The sequence below is a fragment of the Sipha flava genome, unplaced genomic scaffold (assembly GCF_003268045.1).
Source record: "Sipha flava isolate LNK unplaced genomic scaffold, YSA_version1 211_pilon_pilon, whole genome shotgun sequence".
Lineage (NCBI taxonomy): Eukaryota > Metazoa > Arthropoda > Insecta > Hemiptera > Aphididae > Sipha > Sipha flava.
The window spans coordinates 621,891-642,801 of NW_020272824.1; the positions used below are offsets into that span (position 1 = coordinate 621,891).

The following is a 20,911-nucleotide window of genomic DNA, read 5'->3' on the forward strand; positions in this document are numbered from 1 at the left end:
CGTTGATGTGTTGAAGTAATTTAACCGTCATAAAGCAATACTAAGATCGAAACACCGTAATTTAAAATTTGAAAATCTCAAATTATATGACGTTTCTAATTGTTTCTCCCATGAAGAATATTCAGATGATTCAAAATAAACATTTTTATTTTTGTATTATGTATTATTTATAAATTATAGTGAATTATATTTTATTTTCAATTTCAATATTTCAATATTATAAATAAATAAATATGAAGTAATAAACAAATATATATTTTAATATTTTTAATTTTTTACTTAATTTAAATCCGTTCCCTAGTTATAAATTATAAGTATTATAATATATTAATCTTTATAGTATTGTTAATGTTATAAATATTATATTTATAAATAATTCTTATCAGCTATGTATAAATTATATTATCATAATATCATTATCATAACATCAAATAAAAAGTTCTTTTATTTATTGTATAATATATACTTATAAAATGTACATAGTATAAATTATATTAGATGTATTTCACCAAATAACAATATTGTATATTTATTAATAAAAATTTATTGTGACGAGTCATGAAAATATTTTACCTGTGGTATAATACGGAGTTGCGCTACTGGTTGGTTAAGGAGCGAAGGGTAGATTTATACTTATGTCTTATTGGGCCGGTCATCATTATGCACTATCCAGAAGAATAAAGTTAATCATTGATGAACATTTTGAAAAACAAAATATGCTAGCTATTACAGTTTCACTTCATTGTGTATAGGCCCGTATTTAGAGGGGCATGGGTAGACACATTCCCGGGGGCGTCAAGTCACAAGGGCAGTAAAATAGTATGTTTGATTATGTAATAATTTGTAAATTAAAAAAAAAAATTGTATTTTTATTATATATAATTTGTTAATTAAAAAAAAAAAAAAAGGAATATTAAAAGATTTTCATTTATAAGTTGTATTTTAATATTAAAGAATCTCGATTATAGACGAAATAATAAGTGTTATATTATTATTATTTATTATTTTTGGGGTAGGGGCATAAATTTTATGCCCGGGGCCACCACATTTTTAAATACGGGCCTGATCGTGTGTATAATACCATTCTGAGGTCAATACACATATTGACAACACATCGGATATCCTATTTTCCTGCATTATAGGATAAATTATAATTCTTTATTTTAAGTTGCTTTGTATAATAACAGGATATGTTATTTGTAACTAAGTAATATGAACAATTTTATAATTTTGAACAGATTTTAAAATTTTAATAAAAACGTACATATTATATTATTAGTATCTATATTTTGTAACTTTGTGTTGTATTAAACAAAAAGCATATTACATTATATTGATATTTATTAAATTTGTTTGTTGAGAGAATATTACTAGTATTTTTTTCACTAAATAGTTTGTTTTAATACATTACTAAAATTTGAGGTATTTTTCTTCATTTATAGTGAATAGTGAAGTGATATTTATATTCATATTCATCGTGATATTTTTATAAACATGTTTCATAAATGGTGAATAACCACATATCTATTCAGCCCATAGAGTATTATTAGTTATTACTTTATGCACTGGCGTTGCTATGGGGGGGAGGGATAAGTGATTTCTAACCCTAAATATTTTTATATTGGTTAGGAATTTAGATAATAAGTAAACAACACACATATAACTTAACGTGTGAAACATTAATTTTATGGTAATATTAATTAATATTAATATTAATCTTAATTTTGATTGTTTATAGAATACATTTTATTTATTTAATTGGGGTCTTAATTTTGCAATAGTAAATATACCAATTACATTTTAACATATAGTAATACAAACTTGGATTAAAATATTTTTTTGAATAATTTCTAAAGTTAAACATCATAAATCAAAAATAAATTAGAATATAAATAAAAATTATCTAATAAAATATGTATATAAAAAAGGTATACAATTATTATAACTGTTATAACTAAACTGCTGGTAAGTGCCTAATTATTTCAAAATTACTGTAGACTGTAGTTTCTCACTTATCTATTGTATTAATTTATTTTAACATAGTTATTTCTATTTTTTTAGTAATAGTTTTAGATAAAATTATTATTAGAAGAAGAATAAGTCTATGGCTTAGCATTCAAAATCGTTATCGAATAGAAACAAACTGATTGTGTTTGAATTTATTGCAGAGTTATAGATTACTTGGATAAAAGAATTCCATTAACTTTTTAAATAAGTTTTAAACATAAACTACTTTTTACAATACATCAATACATTAAACAGGTACGTAATTTATTATATAATAACTTTAAAGTTATTTGGAAAATGCTTACAATAAACAAAAAATAATAAATATACACTGCATAATATGCAGTGCATATTAATATTAATTATTATCAATAATATGTATAATGCGTTAAAAATAAATATCTCATAAAACTATACTTCAAAACCTATTTAAATTTAATTATTTGAATGGTATTATACATCATATACTTTTTTGGTATATTTTAATTTCGCTGTTTTCCGAGTAAATTCTATGGGACTTTGTGAAAAAGTCAAAATTTTTTATTCGAAACTTAGAACACATACTTTTTTAGTGCACAGAAAAAAACTGCTTATTCGGTAAATTTTGGTGGATATGAAATATATTTATGACTTTTAGAATACTAGTTTATATTTTAAAGGAATAAAATAAAATAAAATACGTAATACGTTATTATTAAAACGTAATAATAATATGTAAGTATAATACGAGTATTATATCAGAAGTTTAAATTTCATGAACTTCGGCAATTATTGTTATTCGTAAAAACAATTGTACTGATTTTCACATAATATTATATTGTCTTAAATATTGCAATGTATGTTTTTAAAAAAAATTAACTATCTCCGATTTTAGAAGTCTTTGAAACTTATTTAATTATCGCAATTATAACAATTATTCGACCGAGAAAAGTTTAGTTTTGTAATTATTTTTTGATTACTTATTAATAAGTTTCACTGTTTATTCAATAATAATTAAAAGTTATGCTGTACATATAAAAAATTTATCTCTAATATTCGGAATGCATGATGTGTTATATTCTACGTCCTTTCCATAATGATCATAGAAATAAAAAAAAAAACATTGAATTCATAAGTATGTAGGTATTTTATAATTAATCACCATTAAAATGAAACAATTATAATTTTTTATATCATATTTAACATACGAGTATGTATTAATGATAATTAATAATATTAATAAAATATTACGTCATTTCATAAATAGAATAACATTGTTTTATTTATAAATTACATTACATTTTAAATATTTATAATTTATGAAGTAAATAAAACAAGTATATAACTGTATACATATTTTATAATGATTGAAGTAACCTTTAAGGTTTCAATACATGGAAACATCACTGTAAAAATAATACTTCATTGTTCAGAATCTAAAATAAAATTAAAAATGCATTAATAAATCACGAAGAACTGGTTTAATTTAACTGTTTTTACAATTTATTTTGTTAGTAAATCTATAAGTTATTATAAAGAGCTATTAAATATTTATAAAAATCATTTATATTTTTAAAAATTTTTAATATTTATCGATAGAGAACTTGATTGTTATTTCTTACGATTGTTTATATATATATAAACTTTTGTTGAAAAAAAACACAAAACTTACTTTTTACTCGAAAACTTTTTGTGATAAACATTCTTCAACATTTTATAAATTACAATTGTGTTTCTTGGTGGCCTAATGATTATTTCATTATCCTTGATTACGTTTTTTAAATTATCAATTTTTTTCTTTGAGATTTTTATGATTTCAAAATTATTTTTATTCAATTTTAAAAGCAGGTTAGGCATTTTATGTTTCTTTTTGTTGTTTTTATTGATCAACCTACGTTAATTTTATAATATAGAATCTAAGCGGCAATAATAACTTATCTGTTTAATTTTGGTAAATATTTAAATAACATACTAAATAATATTTATAGTTGTTTATTTTATCTTGTAAAAGTCCGATTTCTGCTTTACACTTGAGTAATTCATCGGTAATTTTTTTTGTTTCGTTCTTTTCATTAGTTATATATGTCTCCATATTTTGCTGAAATAAAATATAAGCACATAGTGAGGTACAGTGATGATTAACCATTATGGTCAATAGACTCTGCGTCCAAACTAGGTGACCACTGACCATGGTGCACCCGGGATTTTAGCAAGAATGATATGTACGATGTCACACATGATGTGCCCTCGAATAACTAATAAACCACAGATGCCTATACGCCTAAAAATACAATCCTAAATGTTTGCTTACTAAAACCAAAGGATATGATGGCTGAAGTTAATGAAAAGTGAGTAAAAAATAAAATAATTTTACTGTAATAATTAATAATTGTGTGTTAATACAATACAAAGTGTATACAATACTTTTTCCGTTATTAATGCTTCCATTTCTGTTTTGAAATGTTCAATTGAATGACGACATTTTTGTCGTTCATCACGTAATTCTAGTCTTTTCATTCTTAAAGTACTTTTGAGTTTGTCAATTTTTATTTTATATTTAACTTGTTTTTCCTAAAAAATCAAATTTCTCTATAAGTTATGATCAATATTTAATTTTGATACAATTATTATTAATTATTATTAATTATAATTCATTTAATGTTTAATTCGTGGAATATTATTACCTTTATGTTATTATTATAACTTATTAACTCTGTTATTTGTTTATATTCTTTATTATACTTTTTCTTTAAATAATTCAACTCAACTTTTAAATATTTAATTAACAAACTCAAATCTTCGGCTGAACTTTTAAAGTTAACTTCGTTTTTACGAAGTTCCAAAATCTCTTTATTTTTTGCCTAAAAAGTTCAAAACATTATAAACGTATGATAACTATAAATGTATTCTGATAAGTTACATAAAAATAAAAGTATATATCGATCAAATGTCTTAAAATTGTATTGTAGTTTAGTTTTGGTTCGGAAGCTTTACTACTGTTATACTTATCTCAAATTAAATAAGTCATGAGTAACTTAACTATAGTTAAACACTAGTCTTATAACTCAAGTTATTACTAGAACATATACACGAGTGAATACCAATTTCAGATTAGTTTTTCTATTGCACCTAATCAGCTACTTTAGTTTTTAAAAAACTTTAAAAAATATTGTTAGTTTGTATAGAACTAAAAAACCTCCAAAAATAGAATCCGAAGTTGTTCTACTATATGTTCAATACTAGCAGTTTCTTTCAAAACCCTGGGATTTTATTTTTATTTATTGTTCGATTATAATAATATTAATACCACAAAATAATAATTCACAACTATTGAACAACACAGAAATAAGGATGTAGACAATGGATTATAACTAATATTTTCTGCTTCTATGAATGCTAAGGACAACTTTAATGGAATGTAGCAAATACTTACAGGCTACAATGAATAATTATGACAGTCAAGCTGCTTTCAACAGGTATTTTAAACTATTATTTAACATACTAGTACTTGATTATATTTGTTTTTAAAATAAATATTTTTTGAAAATTATTAATAGAATAAAATCATAACTTATTCATAATAAATACAAAATACATCATTTTTAAATCAATATTTAGGAATTTGGTAATGTAGTATTAAGTGAGTAGGTACTTTTAATTCATTCATAATTTTCTTATTTTTATAATCAGCAAATTCTAATTCTTTTTTCATTGCTGAATTGTCATTCTTCAAATCATCTAGATCATCTCTTGCAGCATAAAGACCTGAAAGCTCGTCGTTTCTGTAAATCATTCGAAATAATTAGCAGTCATTATACCAGAAGTTCCCAATATATGGTCCACGGACTACTAGTCATCATTGACGAATGATCCGTAAGTCATACTTACAAAATTTAAAAATATTTAATTTTTCCTTTGGTGCGTTATAAAAATACCGACAACAGTGTATATTGCATGTTTATTTATATTTTAGACATTTAAATTACATATTGCTATTTAAATTATTATTTCAATCTATTATCTAATCTTTTTTTATATAGCAAGATTAGACTACAGATCAAATACAACAGCCATGTTCGAAGTTTGATATTGTACAAATTTAAAGATCAATGTATTTTTATTATTAATTGCTCCATACTTTGTAGTCGACATAATATTCTTTTTGATTTTTCGTGTTAAAATTTAACAGTTAAATGAATTGGCTCCAAAACGAAAATACGACAAAGCATATATACAATTTTCCAGACTTATTTACATTAAATATAATGAAATCAGTTAGACTCTACTAATGACATGCATATAGCTTTGAATAATATTTCAACAGAAATATCTCTGTTAGTTAAGAAAATGCAAGCCCATATTAAATTGTTTTTATAATTATAATTTACTTATTAATTGTTATGATTATATGGTGTATATTTTTTTTATTGTAGTAATTTTCGTTAAATTGTTATTAATTTTAAACTTTTGCTTAAAATTCAACAATTATAAATATTATTTTAAGCCTACTATAAGGAATTTCATTAATATTTACTTATTTATAATCTATATTCTAAAATATGCAAAAACATCAATTCTTGTGTATAAGAAAAATATGGTCTACAAAATTGAAGTAGGCCATGACGTATATACAGTTTTTTAATTGTTTCGGTAGTGTCAAAAAGGTTGGGAACTACTGCATTATACCATATACGCACATAGATTTTAGTTAAAATATATATAAAAATACCTTTGTATTGTATAGGAGTAGCTAATAATTTGGTATATTTACTCGTTTCCTTCCAATGAAAATCTGAAATTAACATTTGGCCGTGTATTCATTTTGATATCCGACTTAATTTTGCTGTTCCAATTATAATAAATTAATCAGTACCTATTAATTATATAGCATTCATTATTCAGTCATAATGTATAGGTATCAGAAATTATTAAATATATTTACTTGCGTTATTTAAAACCCAAAGCTTTCTTGCTATGGATTTTTTATAATAATTTATGTTTGGCTCCACCACGAAATGTGATTACAATTAAGTATACTGTTAATGAATTAAAGATGTTAATTATTTGAAATGTTTATGTATTTGAAATATTCAGCATTACGTACTTTACAAAAAATGAAAATATATATTCTTTGTTTTGAAAAATGTAAGGTAACTTTCCAGTTGTTTTACGTCTACACCACAAATGTAGCTTTATTTAATCTAAATTTTCGAGAATATATCCACTGATACGACAAAATTAATGTACTATTAAATATCTATAAAATACGTTTTCATCTTATATGAGGATCAAACACATTCAATAAGTCAATAACACATTCTTATGGTAACATAATGTGCATAAATATTGAAATTAGAATAATGATTGGCTCAAAACAATAAATCTATTATAGACGATACTAATGTTATAAAACCTAACAATATGTACCTACAAAGAATTAAAAATTAGATCTACCTATTTAAGTAATTACATTGAAAATAAGTTTAAAACCTACCAGTGCATCGTTAATAATTTCATAGAATAAAAAAAATAATTCTATAAGTTAATTTTTTATTAAATATTAGGTATAAATTTAAAATAAAATTAAGATAAGAAATAGGTAAATGGATTAAAAGCGTTTTTATTTAAATGTAAGTGGATTTTTTTTTATTTTCCTGTGTTATGCTTTCTATGCATACTTAGTAATCGATTAATGAGATTAAACGTGATGGTAAATCATTTCAATAATCGGTCTTTGCAGTGTGTTTGGTATTCACTTTTCTATTTTCCAATATTTTTTCAGTAATTTTTAATATATTTTTTTTTAATCGTTACATTATCAGTTATTAATAATAATATGCTGGAAGTTGGTCAAACCTTCACTTGATGAGAGCCGAGAATCGTGAATCGTCGGTGGCCGTGGCAGTGTTATGGAGGTCGTCGGATACGCGTGGAAGGAGATACGAATTAAAATAAGTGGGGCCGGAATCCATACACAAAACGGTTTATGGTATCTAATACCGTGGTATACTGGTATGTGCTCGTTATCAACTTGGTGAAACAATATCACGTGCGCAAATTATCGTATTCGTGTTGCATCATGCAACTTGCATGTTAGAGATACTTAAAGTAAAATCTATAGCATCACTTTTTTAGAGTTTGAATTTCCTTTATGAGATAGGCAGTGTTTTATTACACAGAGCCTGGCCATGAGTTCGTTGAAGTATAGAAATGTTTTGAACGATTTTTCAGAACTTGATAACCAACTAAAAATCAACAAGTCAGAATTGATTGTCCAATTAAATAAAATTTTGAAAACTACTGGTGAATAAAGAATCAATGTAAAATATTTCTTAATGATATCAATTTAATCACGTAGCATTCCTTTTTTTTCAGGACTCAAAGAAAAATATGCTGCAGATCTAGGAATTGTAAATCCTCCTAGACTCATTGCCATCCTTAAAAATGTAATATTCTTGGCATTAACTCAATTGATTCTGAAATAATATGTATAAACGTTTTTTGGTCTTATTAGGTTTGCGAAGTATGTTATTCAGATAAATGTCAAAATGAAGTGGCTATTGGCATTATTCCGTTTCTTGTCTCAATGTTTACTGATCATTGTTTTGATGATCATGTTAAAAACACTCTTATAAAGTAAAATATTATATTTAATTAAGCACATAGTTTAAAATATTTCATGTATTATTTTTTCTTAGATGCATAAAGTCTTGTCCTGTAAAATTGCAACCACAGTTATTTACTGTGTTTTCACACAAGTTTATAACTATGATGATGTTTAACAGCCATGATCTACGTAAAACAGAACACCTATTTAAAATAGTAAATGAATATAGTGAACTATTTCCAAATTGTATTTCTACTTTCATTTTGAAAATCATGATGCATCTTGAAATTCAATTTAGAGTATCACTTAAGATATTGATGTAAGTTAAATAAGAAATTAAGTTTCATTATGAAAATTTTATATGCCTATATATGTATATATATATATATATATATACACTAAAATAATGTTCTACATATTTTAAATATGTTGTACTCTACTACTTTAAAACAATACATCTATTTTATTATTTAGCTCTTTTACAAAATTTATAATTTAATAACTAAGGTTTTAATTTTGTTATATTACAATATCTTAAAATACTATTATAAAATTAATTAAATTTAAAAATTAATAACATGGATAAGGTTAATAATCTTAAAAATACTTAGTTGTAAAAAGTTAAAAATTTGGAGAAAAGAATAGCTAATTTTAGTGAGTGTAGAATAACATAATATGATTTAAATCATAGTGGTTATAAGTGAAAGAGTTGTAAGATAATTATTTAACTACATGTACTAAAAAAATATTATAGGAATTAAAAAATTAAGGATTAGGATAAATTTTTAATATGAAGGTAATACTGGATGAAGAATTTTTTTATTATTTTAACATATTAAATACTATATTTTATACTGTGATATACCATTTTATTTATTTTTTCTTTATTGTAATTCTCTGTAAATTTAAAATATATTTTAGGCTTATTAAATTTTAAAAATAACAAAATTAATTTTATGCTCTATGTATTGATCTTATAATTATATATATATTTTTTTTTTTTTGGTTAAAAGCCTTTCAAGACCATCCCATCTCACACACATTCCTCCATTTTTGTCTAACCATTGCTCTTTCGTTCCAATTCGTTCCTCCTTCTAGTGATTGCACATCCTTTTTAACTATATCTTCCCATCTTGTTTTAGGTCTTCCCAGCAGTCTTTTTCCTCGCGGGTTTTGTTCTAACACTGCTCTAATTTAATTTTGGCTCCTCCAAGCGTGGTCTGCCCATTGGAGTCTTCGCCTTTTAATCACTTCTGTTATGGTTGTGTTTTGGAATAATATTTCTAGTTCTGTATTCTTTCTCCTTCTCCATTTACCACTGATGCTATCCTTAACTGGTCCATAGATTTTCCTCAATATCTTTCTTTCCATTACTAAAAATTTATTTTCGTCAGATTTTCTTAACGGCTACATTTCCGCTCCATATAGGATTACTAGACAGATCAGTGTAATGTATAATTGCTTTTTTAGTTCTATAGATAATGCTCGGGATCCTAATGTCTTTGCTAGCTCATAAGCCCATAGTAGCATTTGTTGCCTGTCTATATTCTAGTTGCTACTTCCTTTGCTATATCATTATTTTCTGTTACTATAGTTCCAAGATATTTAAATTGTTGCACTTTGTTGAACCTAACCTTCCAATGTTTAATGTATTAGTAAGTGGGTGCAGTTGCTTTCTGCCAATACACATATAATTATATATATTTTTTTTATTTATTTACATTTTTTAATAATACTTATAATACTATTATGTTTATTTTAGTAACGAAAGCTCTCCTACACATAAGGCAATAGCTATCAGATGTATTCATCAAGGTTTTCGTTTATTTCTGACAACTTATAATGAACATTTATTTTATGAAAATGTGAATATTTTGACTGCGCTGCTTGATTGTTTTTTTGATTTATTAAATAGTGATAAACTACCTATGGAAGTACTTTTTAATTGTTGTCTTTCTATAGTGTACATAAATAAATTACCTGCTCTTGAATATTTGAAGGTAAAATTACTAATTTAGTATTTATAAAAATAGTTTATTAATCCATTTTGATTTTTAGTTTATATTGAGGGATTTTGAAACTCGTTCGTGTTTGGGTAAATTAGCATTTATTGCAGCAATGTTAAATTCATTTTCTAGTGAAGAGTTAAGATCCATCGAACCTAATAGTGGAGAATCTATTTGTGGAATTTTATTTAATGCTACAATTGACTCTTGTGCCGGGTATTACATTATTTTTTTAATCTTTTTATTTTTATATATTATTTTTTTATGTTAATTTTATCTTATTATATTTTCAGGGATTTAAATGATTGTAGTAAAATATTATCCTCAAGCCGAGTTCTACTAGTACTATCTAAACGTTTATGCGCTAATAATGAAATTTATTTGAAAAAACATCAACTTCAATGTTTGATTTCCACTGTATGGATATACCTGGATTATTTTATGGATACTGTAAGACATATGGCTAAAGACACAATGATGAATATAATTAAAATAAAAGGTATTGTACTAAATATGTTCAATAAAATTGTCATAATCTTAATGATTAGGGTAATATATGTGCACTAAAAATTTCAAATAGTGTAATACTAAAACTTAAATTTGACCATAAGATTATTTTTGGTCACTTTTACATTTTTTTTTATTATTTTATACAAAGTAAGAATACTGAAAAGAATGTGGTTATTTCGTTAATATATTGTAATCAGTGGCATATCCAGAATTTTTTTTTTTTTTTTTTGGGGGGGGGTAATAAAAAATGTAACATTAAATTTTTTTTTGAGTTTTGTGTGTTTTTATTATAATCAATAGACAATATACATACAGTTAACATTTTCGGGTAGGTTATAACTCCTTAACCCACCTCTCTAGATACACCATTGATTGCAATATGTTAATATTGTCCCATTAACATAAAATTAACTATTTGGATTAATTAGATCTGTATTCTGTGGTTAGTAAACAAGTTTAAAATATGATAAATCTGATTATTTTAAAGAAAATTACAATTCATTAATTTATTTTTATTTTTAATACCGATGCAGAAGGAAAATATTTATTAATGATTGCCATTTTACACTATTATTTTTATTTATAATCAAATGTCAATCATATTCAAATACAAATGCTACAAATGCATTTAATCATAATATTTGTACAATTTATTAGACCCATTTTGCTAATGTTGATAATATATATAAATATTTCAAATGTACATGAATACTACAACAAAGGATAGCCTTAGAATATGCAACTTATGGTTATTTTAACTTAACTATTTTATATAAAATTATTTTTAGATGAAAATGTATTACTCGAGATATTTGACCGTCTGTCTACTTCTAATATACATTCTAGAGCTTTTATAAATGTTTTAATTATATTATCGAACAAAGTTGATGTTAAAACGGTAATGAAATGTTTGCCAAATGGTTCTGAAGATATTTTAGATTTAATGAGTTCCAACAGTTCTGTAAGTAATTAAATCTGAAATTAAAATTTATATTCAAGTCTAATATAGTTGTTTCTCCATATGTTTTAAAATATAACATTATTTCTTCTTCTTCTTCTTCAGCCTGCATTTATTACTATTGAAGAGTTTTCGCCGCCATCACGATCCACTTCCATTCTTCCCTGTTATGAATTATTGTTCTTCACTCTCGTTTTTTATTTTCTTGAGATTCTTTTCCACTGTATCCAACCATCTCTTTCTGGGACGTTAGCGAGGCCTCTTCCCTGTAGGCCTCCATTCCAGCACAGATGTTTTTTAAATAACATTTGAGAGAGTGCATCTTCCTGTTTTTGATCAGTCTTTACTTCAAACGCTTACGACAATGTATTATCTACTCTTGATATTGTGTATTATCCATACACATTTTTGTGAAACCATTATCTTAACATTATTTAATTTTTAAACATTATTTATTTTTTTTTTTTTTAACATTATTAAGGTATTAAAAATATTTGTTGACTATATTATGTTTATAGGCTTTGACTGTTTTTATTAATTTAATGGTAAACCATTTTAAAATTACTGATTTTAAAATATGGTTTGATTATTGGTTGCTTCCATTATTTAAAAATACTGATAAAGTAAATACAAAACATTTTGAAAAAATTATTACCCAAGCTGTCTCATTAACTCCAACTGTTTCAAACCATATTAATGAGTAAGTTCATATTTTTAATTTTTGTTTTCTATTTTTTAAGTTATATTTTCCCATAATAATTGATTTAAAAATAATCAACGTGTAATAATTTTGTTATTTAATTTTATTCCAGCTTAAATAATCAAATAGAATTATCATTGAAAATATATTTAATTTATATTAAGACTGAAAAATATGTTTATTTGACTAAAAATGATAATGGAGATTGGATGAATGAAACTTATTACGAAACATTAAAAAAAGCTCTTCATCATAAAGATGAAAATGTATATCTTAAATTTAATTATTGTTTTAAGAGTAACATATATAGAATTATTAAATGTTAATTTTTCATAGATTCAATTTATGGCTGTAAATCTAATTTTGGACTGTCAAAAAAAAACTCAACCTTTTATTAAAATGGAATTAGAACTAATGAAATATTTTATTACTTATAATATGAAAAATGAAAAGCCATCAATCAAAGAAACAAACTTGAGCTTGGTTAAAAAAGTTTGTATTATAAATATAATAATAATTATTATTTAAATTAAACCTGATTTATTTAAAATGTTCACAATTAAAATTTGTTTAATTGTATTTTAAATGATCTAAAATTTGTTTTTATTTCAGATACTTATAAGAATGAACGATAGTCAATTTTCTGTTGCAGTTAAAAATAAAAAATCTTTAAATGCATCAGTAACAAAATGCTATACTAGATTTCAGCATTGGTTCTCTAATTTTTGTTTTCAGAACCTTTTTTCTGATGCTAATTTTTCTAGGCGTAATTTTTCTCTTAGATCATTACGTCTTATTCAAACATGTCTATTACCAAAAGGTATTATAGGTTTAAATAAAAAGGAAAATATTTCTTTAATTTTTAATTGTTTATGGGACACATACGAAAAAAATAAAATATTGGCTAAGGATATATTAACCCACAAATGTCAAGATTCAATGAAATTGGTAATTTTTTTTAAATAATACTTATAGTTCTTATAATGATAAATTTAAAATGTTGTTTATTTATTAAGGATGTCATAGTGATTGAAGATATTTTGAACAAATCTATGTTATTAACACTTAGTAATAGCCCATCTGATTGTATAACAGCCGGATATTTATTGGAAACATTGATTATTTTAAATACAAGAATGCCGTAAGTATTTATTTTTTTTTTTTTAACTAAGGTAACTGTGTAATTACTATAATTATATATTTTATTATACTCATCTTTTACCTACATTTAAGTTTATCATTTGGGCCTCTATGGACAATGTTATTCAAGATTTTTATTGATACTTTTTATTTTTTATTTTTAAATTCTATCTAATTATAAAGTACTGACTTTCCACCGGTTTTACTTTTTTTTTATTTTCTCAAAAATATTATTTTATTAATCAAAAAAATGACCACATTATAAAAACCATTAAGTGGGGAACATATCATCATTATTCGATTAAATCCTGTGGAGCCTAAATAGGCACTAAGTATTCTAATTAGCTACTCTTTAGTATAACTGTGGAACGTTTGGGAGTACTTAGCAGCCCTACTCCGTCAACATTTTCTAAAAACACCCTACAATTCTGTAACATCATTAAATAATTATATCATTATATATTTTATTTCTATTTATTTGTTTTAGATATGAAGATTTTACATTTAATATTTTATTAGATTTGAATGAAAGTGTTCTGCAACAACTTAAAATAGGTAAAGAAAACCTTTCATTGGCATCAGCTACAGCACCAATGTATGGATCACTTCATACTATACGACACATATTGAACACTCTTGATTGGGAGTAAGTTATTCACTTAATTATAAAACAATAAATTTATTTCAAATATTTTATTGTTATTATTGCTTAAAATGTATACTTATATTGCTTAAGTTGTATAAATTATGAAATTCATTGAACAGTTTTCCAGAATATTATAGTGTGTAAATATTAATTATTATCTATTTTAATCAAACATAGTTCATCTATATACAAGTTTTTGCTTATAGTATGAGTCTGGAACGTTAATTTAAATGCTTAAATACTAATTAGAATATTGCAGAAACTAGTTATTTAAATTGTTAGATGAACAATTTTGTATTTAAAACTCAAGAATTATTTTATTAATATTTTTTCATTTGTAAAATTGTTTTAGTAATCTCTTAAATTAAATATTTATGATTGATAATTTAATTAATTTTCTTTTCTACAGGACTGTTAGTGAAAAGAAAGATTGGATGAGTTTTATGGGTTTTGTATCCAAGTTTTGTTTAGAGAGTATCAAACTTGTAACCGAAATTATTATTGATTCGTCTCCTGAAGGTCGTATTCTAAATAATGGTAATTTTGTCTTAAATTATTATGTTTATTATAAATGTATAATTATAACAATTATTGAAATTTTAGATAGTGCTATAAGTGATTATGAAGTAACTTCACAAATGATACTTGTTTGTGGTTGGCGTACAGCAAAGGAAGCGTCACTACTTTTGAGTGATATTGTGCGTATTTCTGAAACACGAGATACCCTAAAAAATCCCGAATTGATTATGCACATTTGTCAGTGCTTGACACTACTACTTTCTGAAACAAAACACAGGGGTGCATTTGAACAAATATTTGCCGCATACTCAACTGTATGCTCTGTAATGTGGAAGTATGTATAATTAGATTAACTGTATTCAATATTTAAAAATATGAAATAATGTCCATTTTATTACAAATTATCATAACTGGGACTTCAGTTTATTTTTAGCTTATTCATGTAAAGAAAGTTATATTATCCTGAATAAAAATATATTTCATCAAAACATTTTTAATTGAAATTGCCTAAAACGCTATAATTTTAAATTTTAGGTCATCAAAACATAAAATTCCTCAAAAATTACTTGAAGATATAATAACAGGCATTGAAACTGGATCTAAAAATTTATTTTGTTCCACAAGAAGAAGTGCTGGAATGCCATTTATGGTACAAGTAAGTATTCTTATGTAATAATTAGTTTTAATACATTAAAATGTAAATTATTTTGAAGGCTTTGATCTGTACAAATCCTGATAAATGGAAAGTTATAAACTTTACTATGGAAAAATTATTGGTTATTTGTGAAAACAAAAGTACAATAAACAACTCAGAAAATGTTGTTCAAGTGGTTCATGCTTTAAATGTTTTACGAGTATTATTTCGATGTTCTGAATTGGGAGATCTGGTGGGTCCTTTTATTTCTAGAGCAATTCATATTTCTATTGTATTATTTAACTCATCATCTTGGCCAGTAAGTATTATTTATTAAATTGCACTAAAATTATTATATATATTTTGTTTTGTATAAATATATATAACAAAGATACCATGCAAATGTATTTGTTCATTTATTTATATTTAATTTAGGTTCGTAATTCTTCTACATTATTACTGAGTGCATTAATAAATCGTGTATTCGGTGTTCCCCGATCTTCAACAGAATTATCTTGGAAAAATCGTATGACTGGTCAAGTATTTTTTAAAAGTTATCCAGAGCTATATGATACATTTTTAAATGAATTCAAAAAGTTTTCGCCAACAGACATGAGGCCTTCATTGTATCCAACATTATTAATACTTTCTAGGTTATATCAGACACAGAATAAACCCAGTGATAGCATTTCTCAGGTTAGTTTAACTGTACATATTAAAATTTGTGTTATTTGTAATATTTAAAATTTGAATTATTGAAACTATATTTAATATGAAATTTGTTAATATTCCATTTAACTTATATTGTTATTAGTTAGAATCCTACATTCCGTATATATTTAAATGTGCTCAAAGTCCAGTAATGAAAACTAGAATGTTGGCTGCAACTTCAATTGCACCTCAAGTTACACAATTTAAATTAGTTGAGCATCTCAATATAACATTCAATGAGTTAACTAACAAACATTTAGAAGAAAATACAATACATGGACTTTTATTACAAGTAAGCTAATATAGTTATATATTTTCTATAAATTATTTAATTAAAATAAAATGTTTTTTAAATAATATAAATATTATTTAGATTTTTAGTTTGGTTGAAAATATTCCCCAACCTATATTTAAGCAGAAAGAATTAGAAAAATTTACGATGGATCTTATAATGAAACATAATGAATTTGTAAAACGTTCTTATGTGACTCAAGAAATTTTCTTAAGATGTATTACACGTCTATGGACTCAGCTTAATCCCTTGATGAATGATTCTATTGAACATCTTTATACATCAACATTGGAGTCGATTACAAAGTCAGTTCAATTCAATGTCATTGGTCGATCAAAATATTTGGAAAGTGCTGTATTATTTTTATTTTCTGTCAGTTTAAAGACTCGTACTGATTTTTCAGTAGTTTCATATAATGTTATTAAGAATAACATGTACTGTGAAACAATATTTGAAATTTTAAGTACTATTTTATCCAAAAATCCTTTTGAATTAAGTGATAAATTAGAACAGTTTAAAAATGTTAATTGGGATCGTAATATTTTAATGAAACAATTTATGGCTAACCAAAGTCTTATTGAATTAATTTGCCAACAATGTACTATAATTGACTCATTCATTTATATGAAATATTTGGTCCTATCAAACTTTACGCCAGCATTGAATCTGTATTTTAAAATGTATGAATCAATTGATTCCTTTCTTTTAAAAGTTTTCAACCTTAAAAAGGATACTGAAATTGCCCAAGCTCTATTATGTGTAAATAGATATTTACGTCATCAAGTAAGAAAAAAATGCTTACTACTTTTTCAGTTTTTAATAATGGCGATCATCATTTTAGGAATCTTTGAAACAGTCTTTAATAATGAATTTGACATTGGTACTTGAAAACATATATTATGCCAAAAGATCTGATGAATGCAAGATTGTTAGTGTAAACATAATTGTCGATAATTATTATTTAATTATTAAAGGTCTCTCATTAGACCCTGAAATTTGTAAGTATTTTATTTTTAGATATTAATGTAGTTGACACACATTTAGTTGTGCACTTTCAGAATAATCAAAGTTTTATTTGCTTATGTTTTTGCCTTTTTATACCTCTAAAAAGTAATAACTGTATCTTGTTTTTCTTACAGTTCTCAGAATGTGGACTGTAATATTAAACTATTCTGAAGATAATAGTGAAGAAGTAAGAACTCATGTATGGTGTTTGGTGAATAAAGATACAAACTGTGCAAAATCATATGAATTATTATTTGACAAATTTGCCGAACACTTTGATCAATTTCCGTCAGCTGTTCTTGTAGCTTTAATATGTTGGTCTTATTTAGACTTACAGGTGCCTCAAATTCGTCCAAAAGTATGTATTTTATTGTTTATAAAAAATAAGTTTTTAATAAATTACTTACTTTAATTTTTTTCAGTATCAAATATTTGAAGCTGGGGATACTTGTGAATTCAAAGAACACACAATCCGATATAATCTTATACTTGACACAATTAAGCGTCTAACTAATAATCACCCTAAATCAATTAATTTGGTGATAAACAAATGTTTACAAGATTGGATAACTGAAAAATGGACGTCTAACTTTGATGTTAAACCTAAAGCTGAAAATTTAATGAATATTGGAGAGTTTATGACCTTTGCTAAGAATTATTACTCAAAGACTAGTAAACTCATCCAAGATAATGCTTCTTCTAAAACAATTGGTTTTTTTCAAAAGAAAACCACCCAGAAATGTTAAGATTTAATTTTAAAATAATGTAGTTGGTTACAATAATTTTTGAATCAAAAAAAAATGTGATATTATATTGCATTATAAATGTAAATGTCTAGTTGGTAGGAAATATTTATTGAATTTAATATTTTTGAATATTTTATTATTTTTTATATGTGCCATATAGACCAATGAATTATATTGATCTTAAAAATATGATATCATATCTGATGAATACTCTTATTGTGCGGATTTAGCATGATATAATAATACTTAAGAATAAGAAATTTGTACTATAGGTCTAATATTTTTTTTTTTTATGTTTTAAGTCTGTATAAACTACTTTTATAAATAAAACTTATAATACCAAACGAATCATAGTTTCTTTTTTGAACTAAAATTGAATTGTTATCTAATACATCATAATATTATAAATTTAATATAAATGTATATGTATAATCTATTTAATTAATTTGTTACAATTACATATGTACTAACTTATTAATTGTAATTCTGTAATAATTGTGATGATAATTTAGGTATAGGATGTACAAGTTTTTTTGAGTTTAATGCAATCGCAATGCACCAAATGAAATTAATATCCCAGTTCTGTAAAAGATAAGTAGGTGGGTACTGGACGGATTAAACATAATTAAAATTTAAAACCGTTAAATTTAAAATATTTAAGGTGGAGAGATACCTACCTAATTTTAACCTTATAATATAAAAATATAAATTCCACTGGTATAATACATTAAATAGTAGCTACTTTTGTCATTTAAACATCCAAATTATTGTCTTATTAGTGAACTAAGTTAATCCTGCTGATATAATTTGCTATGTAAAACACCATAACAAATAAATTATTTATTAATTTAGATAGTACATAAGTTAAATTCTTTTTTTTTTTCAAAACATAAAACTCTAGAACTCTGATTAAATTATGTCTTATAGATTATAGCCTAACACTACTATAGTACACTATTGGATACTGACTAAAAATATTTAATTCCTTTACACATTTTTATGCTTTACTCAGAAAACTCAAAAGGCACTTTTTTTTGCATATATGACAGTTAGTAATATGTCATGTGCTTGACATCACATATTAGTATTTATTCTATTACTTTTTTTCAAACTCTTTTTAATTCAAAAATCTGTGGAATATAATTGTTGTTGAAGTTTGTCATTCAAGATGTCATATTATTAAGGTAATTTTCAGTACCTATTTAATAGTTTTATTTTTAATCTATACTCGTGGATTTAATATTAATATTTCTTTAAACATTTATTAGAATATAATACTAATAAGAATAGTAATAAATATACGCAATCGAAAAAATGTTTATCACCTATAACAAACATAAACGATAATGATTAATTTTATTTTGACTTGAACAATTAATTGAATGCAGTTACAAAGTAGTAACACTTTATCAATATTAATGTAAAAGTTTATTGCTCTCACATTGTTTTTGGGATAAGTAAATGTTTTATAGAAGTTATCTACAGTCCTGTGAATACCTATAGTAATAAATATAGACCAAGTAGGTTTATACATACATCGATTAATAGTCTAAATTGTAATAATGTTTATCAATATAAAAAAAAAAAAAAAAAAAAATGAATAAAAAATACTCGCAATAACATTACCAAATGCGGTATGCATATGGAGAATCGAGAAGAAAATGGATAATGCACATTTATCGAAAAGTAATGAAAATTTTAAAAAAACCTAAAAGAAATTCTAAGGTACGCAATTGTTGTAATATACTATACATAAATCTAATCGTGGGCAGGGAGTGGCATTGTCTAAATAGGTATGATTATGCGGGACTGCGATGACCTACTTTTATATGCAGAAAATATTAAATTTTAAATTTCACAAGAAAAAACGCTTGGTTAAGTATATTCTAAGTTTAATATTATACGAGCTTAGTTGTTTAGACCCTCGTAATAGTATTTTTTAAAGCCTCAAGAAAAATAGAACGGCGCTAAGAAGCTTATAAAAGCGTTATTACTTATTAGTGATATTATTACTATTTCAAAGTTAAATCTCTTTATTAAATTTTATGGAACGCCCTGGGTTTGTTATTTAAAGGTAGACGGGTAATTATTTTATTCATTATTTTAATAATGGCGAGTAATCATAAGAAGTTGTTATTATTATTTTATGTGTTTGTACCTTGTACTTAAGCGAACACTTTTTAAACGTATATTGTCTAGTAAGTAGATACATAACTATGTACTATTTGTACGCTGCATGTATAACGACATCGATTTTTTATTCTGTTTTCATAATTGTATAACAATCTTAAATAGCTACATCATTAAAAACATTTACAAATACTAAAATAATAGTGTAGATATTAAAGTATTAACAAAATAAATAATTTGTTAAACAATGAGTTTTTCGTGCCCGACGATGATTTTTTAAATCGAAAACGTTCGTATATATTTACTATATATTTACACACC

At 24.4% G+C, this 20,911-nt stretch overlaps 1 protein-coding gene across 1 annotated transcript; it reads left to right on the top strand.

Moving 5' to 3' along the window:
* The first annotated feature begins 8,023 nt into the window (after positions 1–8,023).
* LOC112682800 (thyroid adenoma-associated protein homolog) lies at positions 8,024–18,493 on the top strand. The gene is made up of 24 exons (XM_025553539.1): positions 8,024–8,289; positions 8,362–8,432; positions 8,501–8,622; positions 8,685–8,912; positions 10,356–10,593; positions 10,652–10,815; positions 10,893–11,098; positions 11,898–12,070; positions 12,586–12,767; positions 12,880–13,033; positions 13,104–13,259; positions 13,380–13,715; positions 13,784–13,908; positions 14,395–14,553; positions 14,963–15,090; positions 15,157–15,406; positions 15,607–15,727; positions 15,786–16,025; positions 16,142–16,402; positions 16,521–16,709; positions 16,791–17,492; positions 17,551–17,707; positions 17,849–18,072; positions 18,137–18,493. The coding sequence occupies exons 1-24, from the start codon at positions 8,175–8,177 to the stop codon at positions 18,458–18,460; spliced, it is 5,025 nt and encodes a 1,674-aa protein (XP_025409324.1). The 5' UTR covers positions 8,024–8,174; the 3' UTR covers positions 18,461–18,493.
* Positions 18,494–20,911: the final 2,418 nt, after the last annotated feature.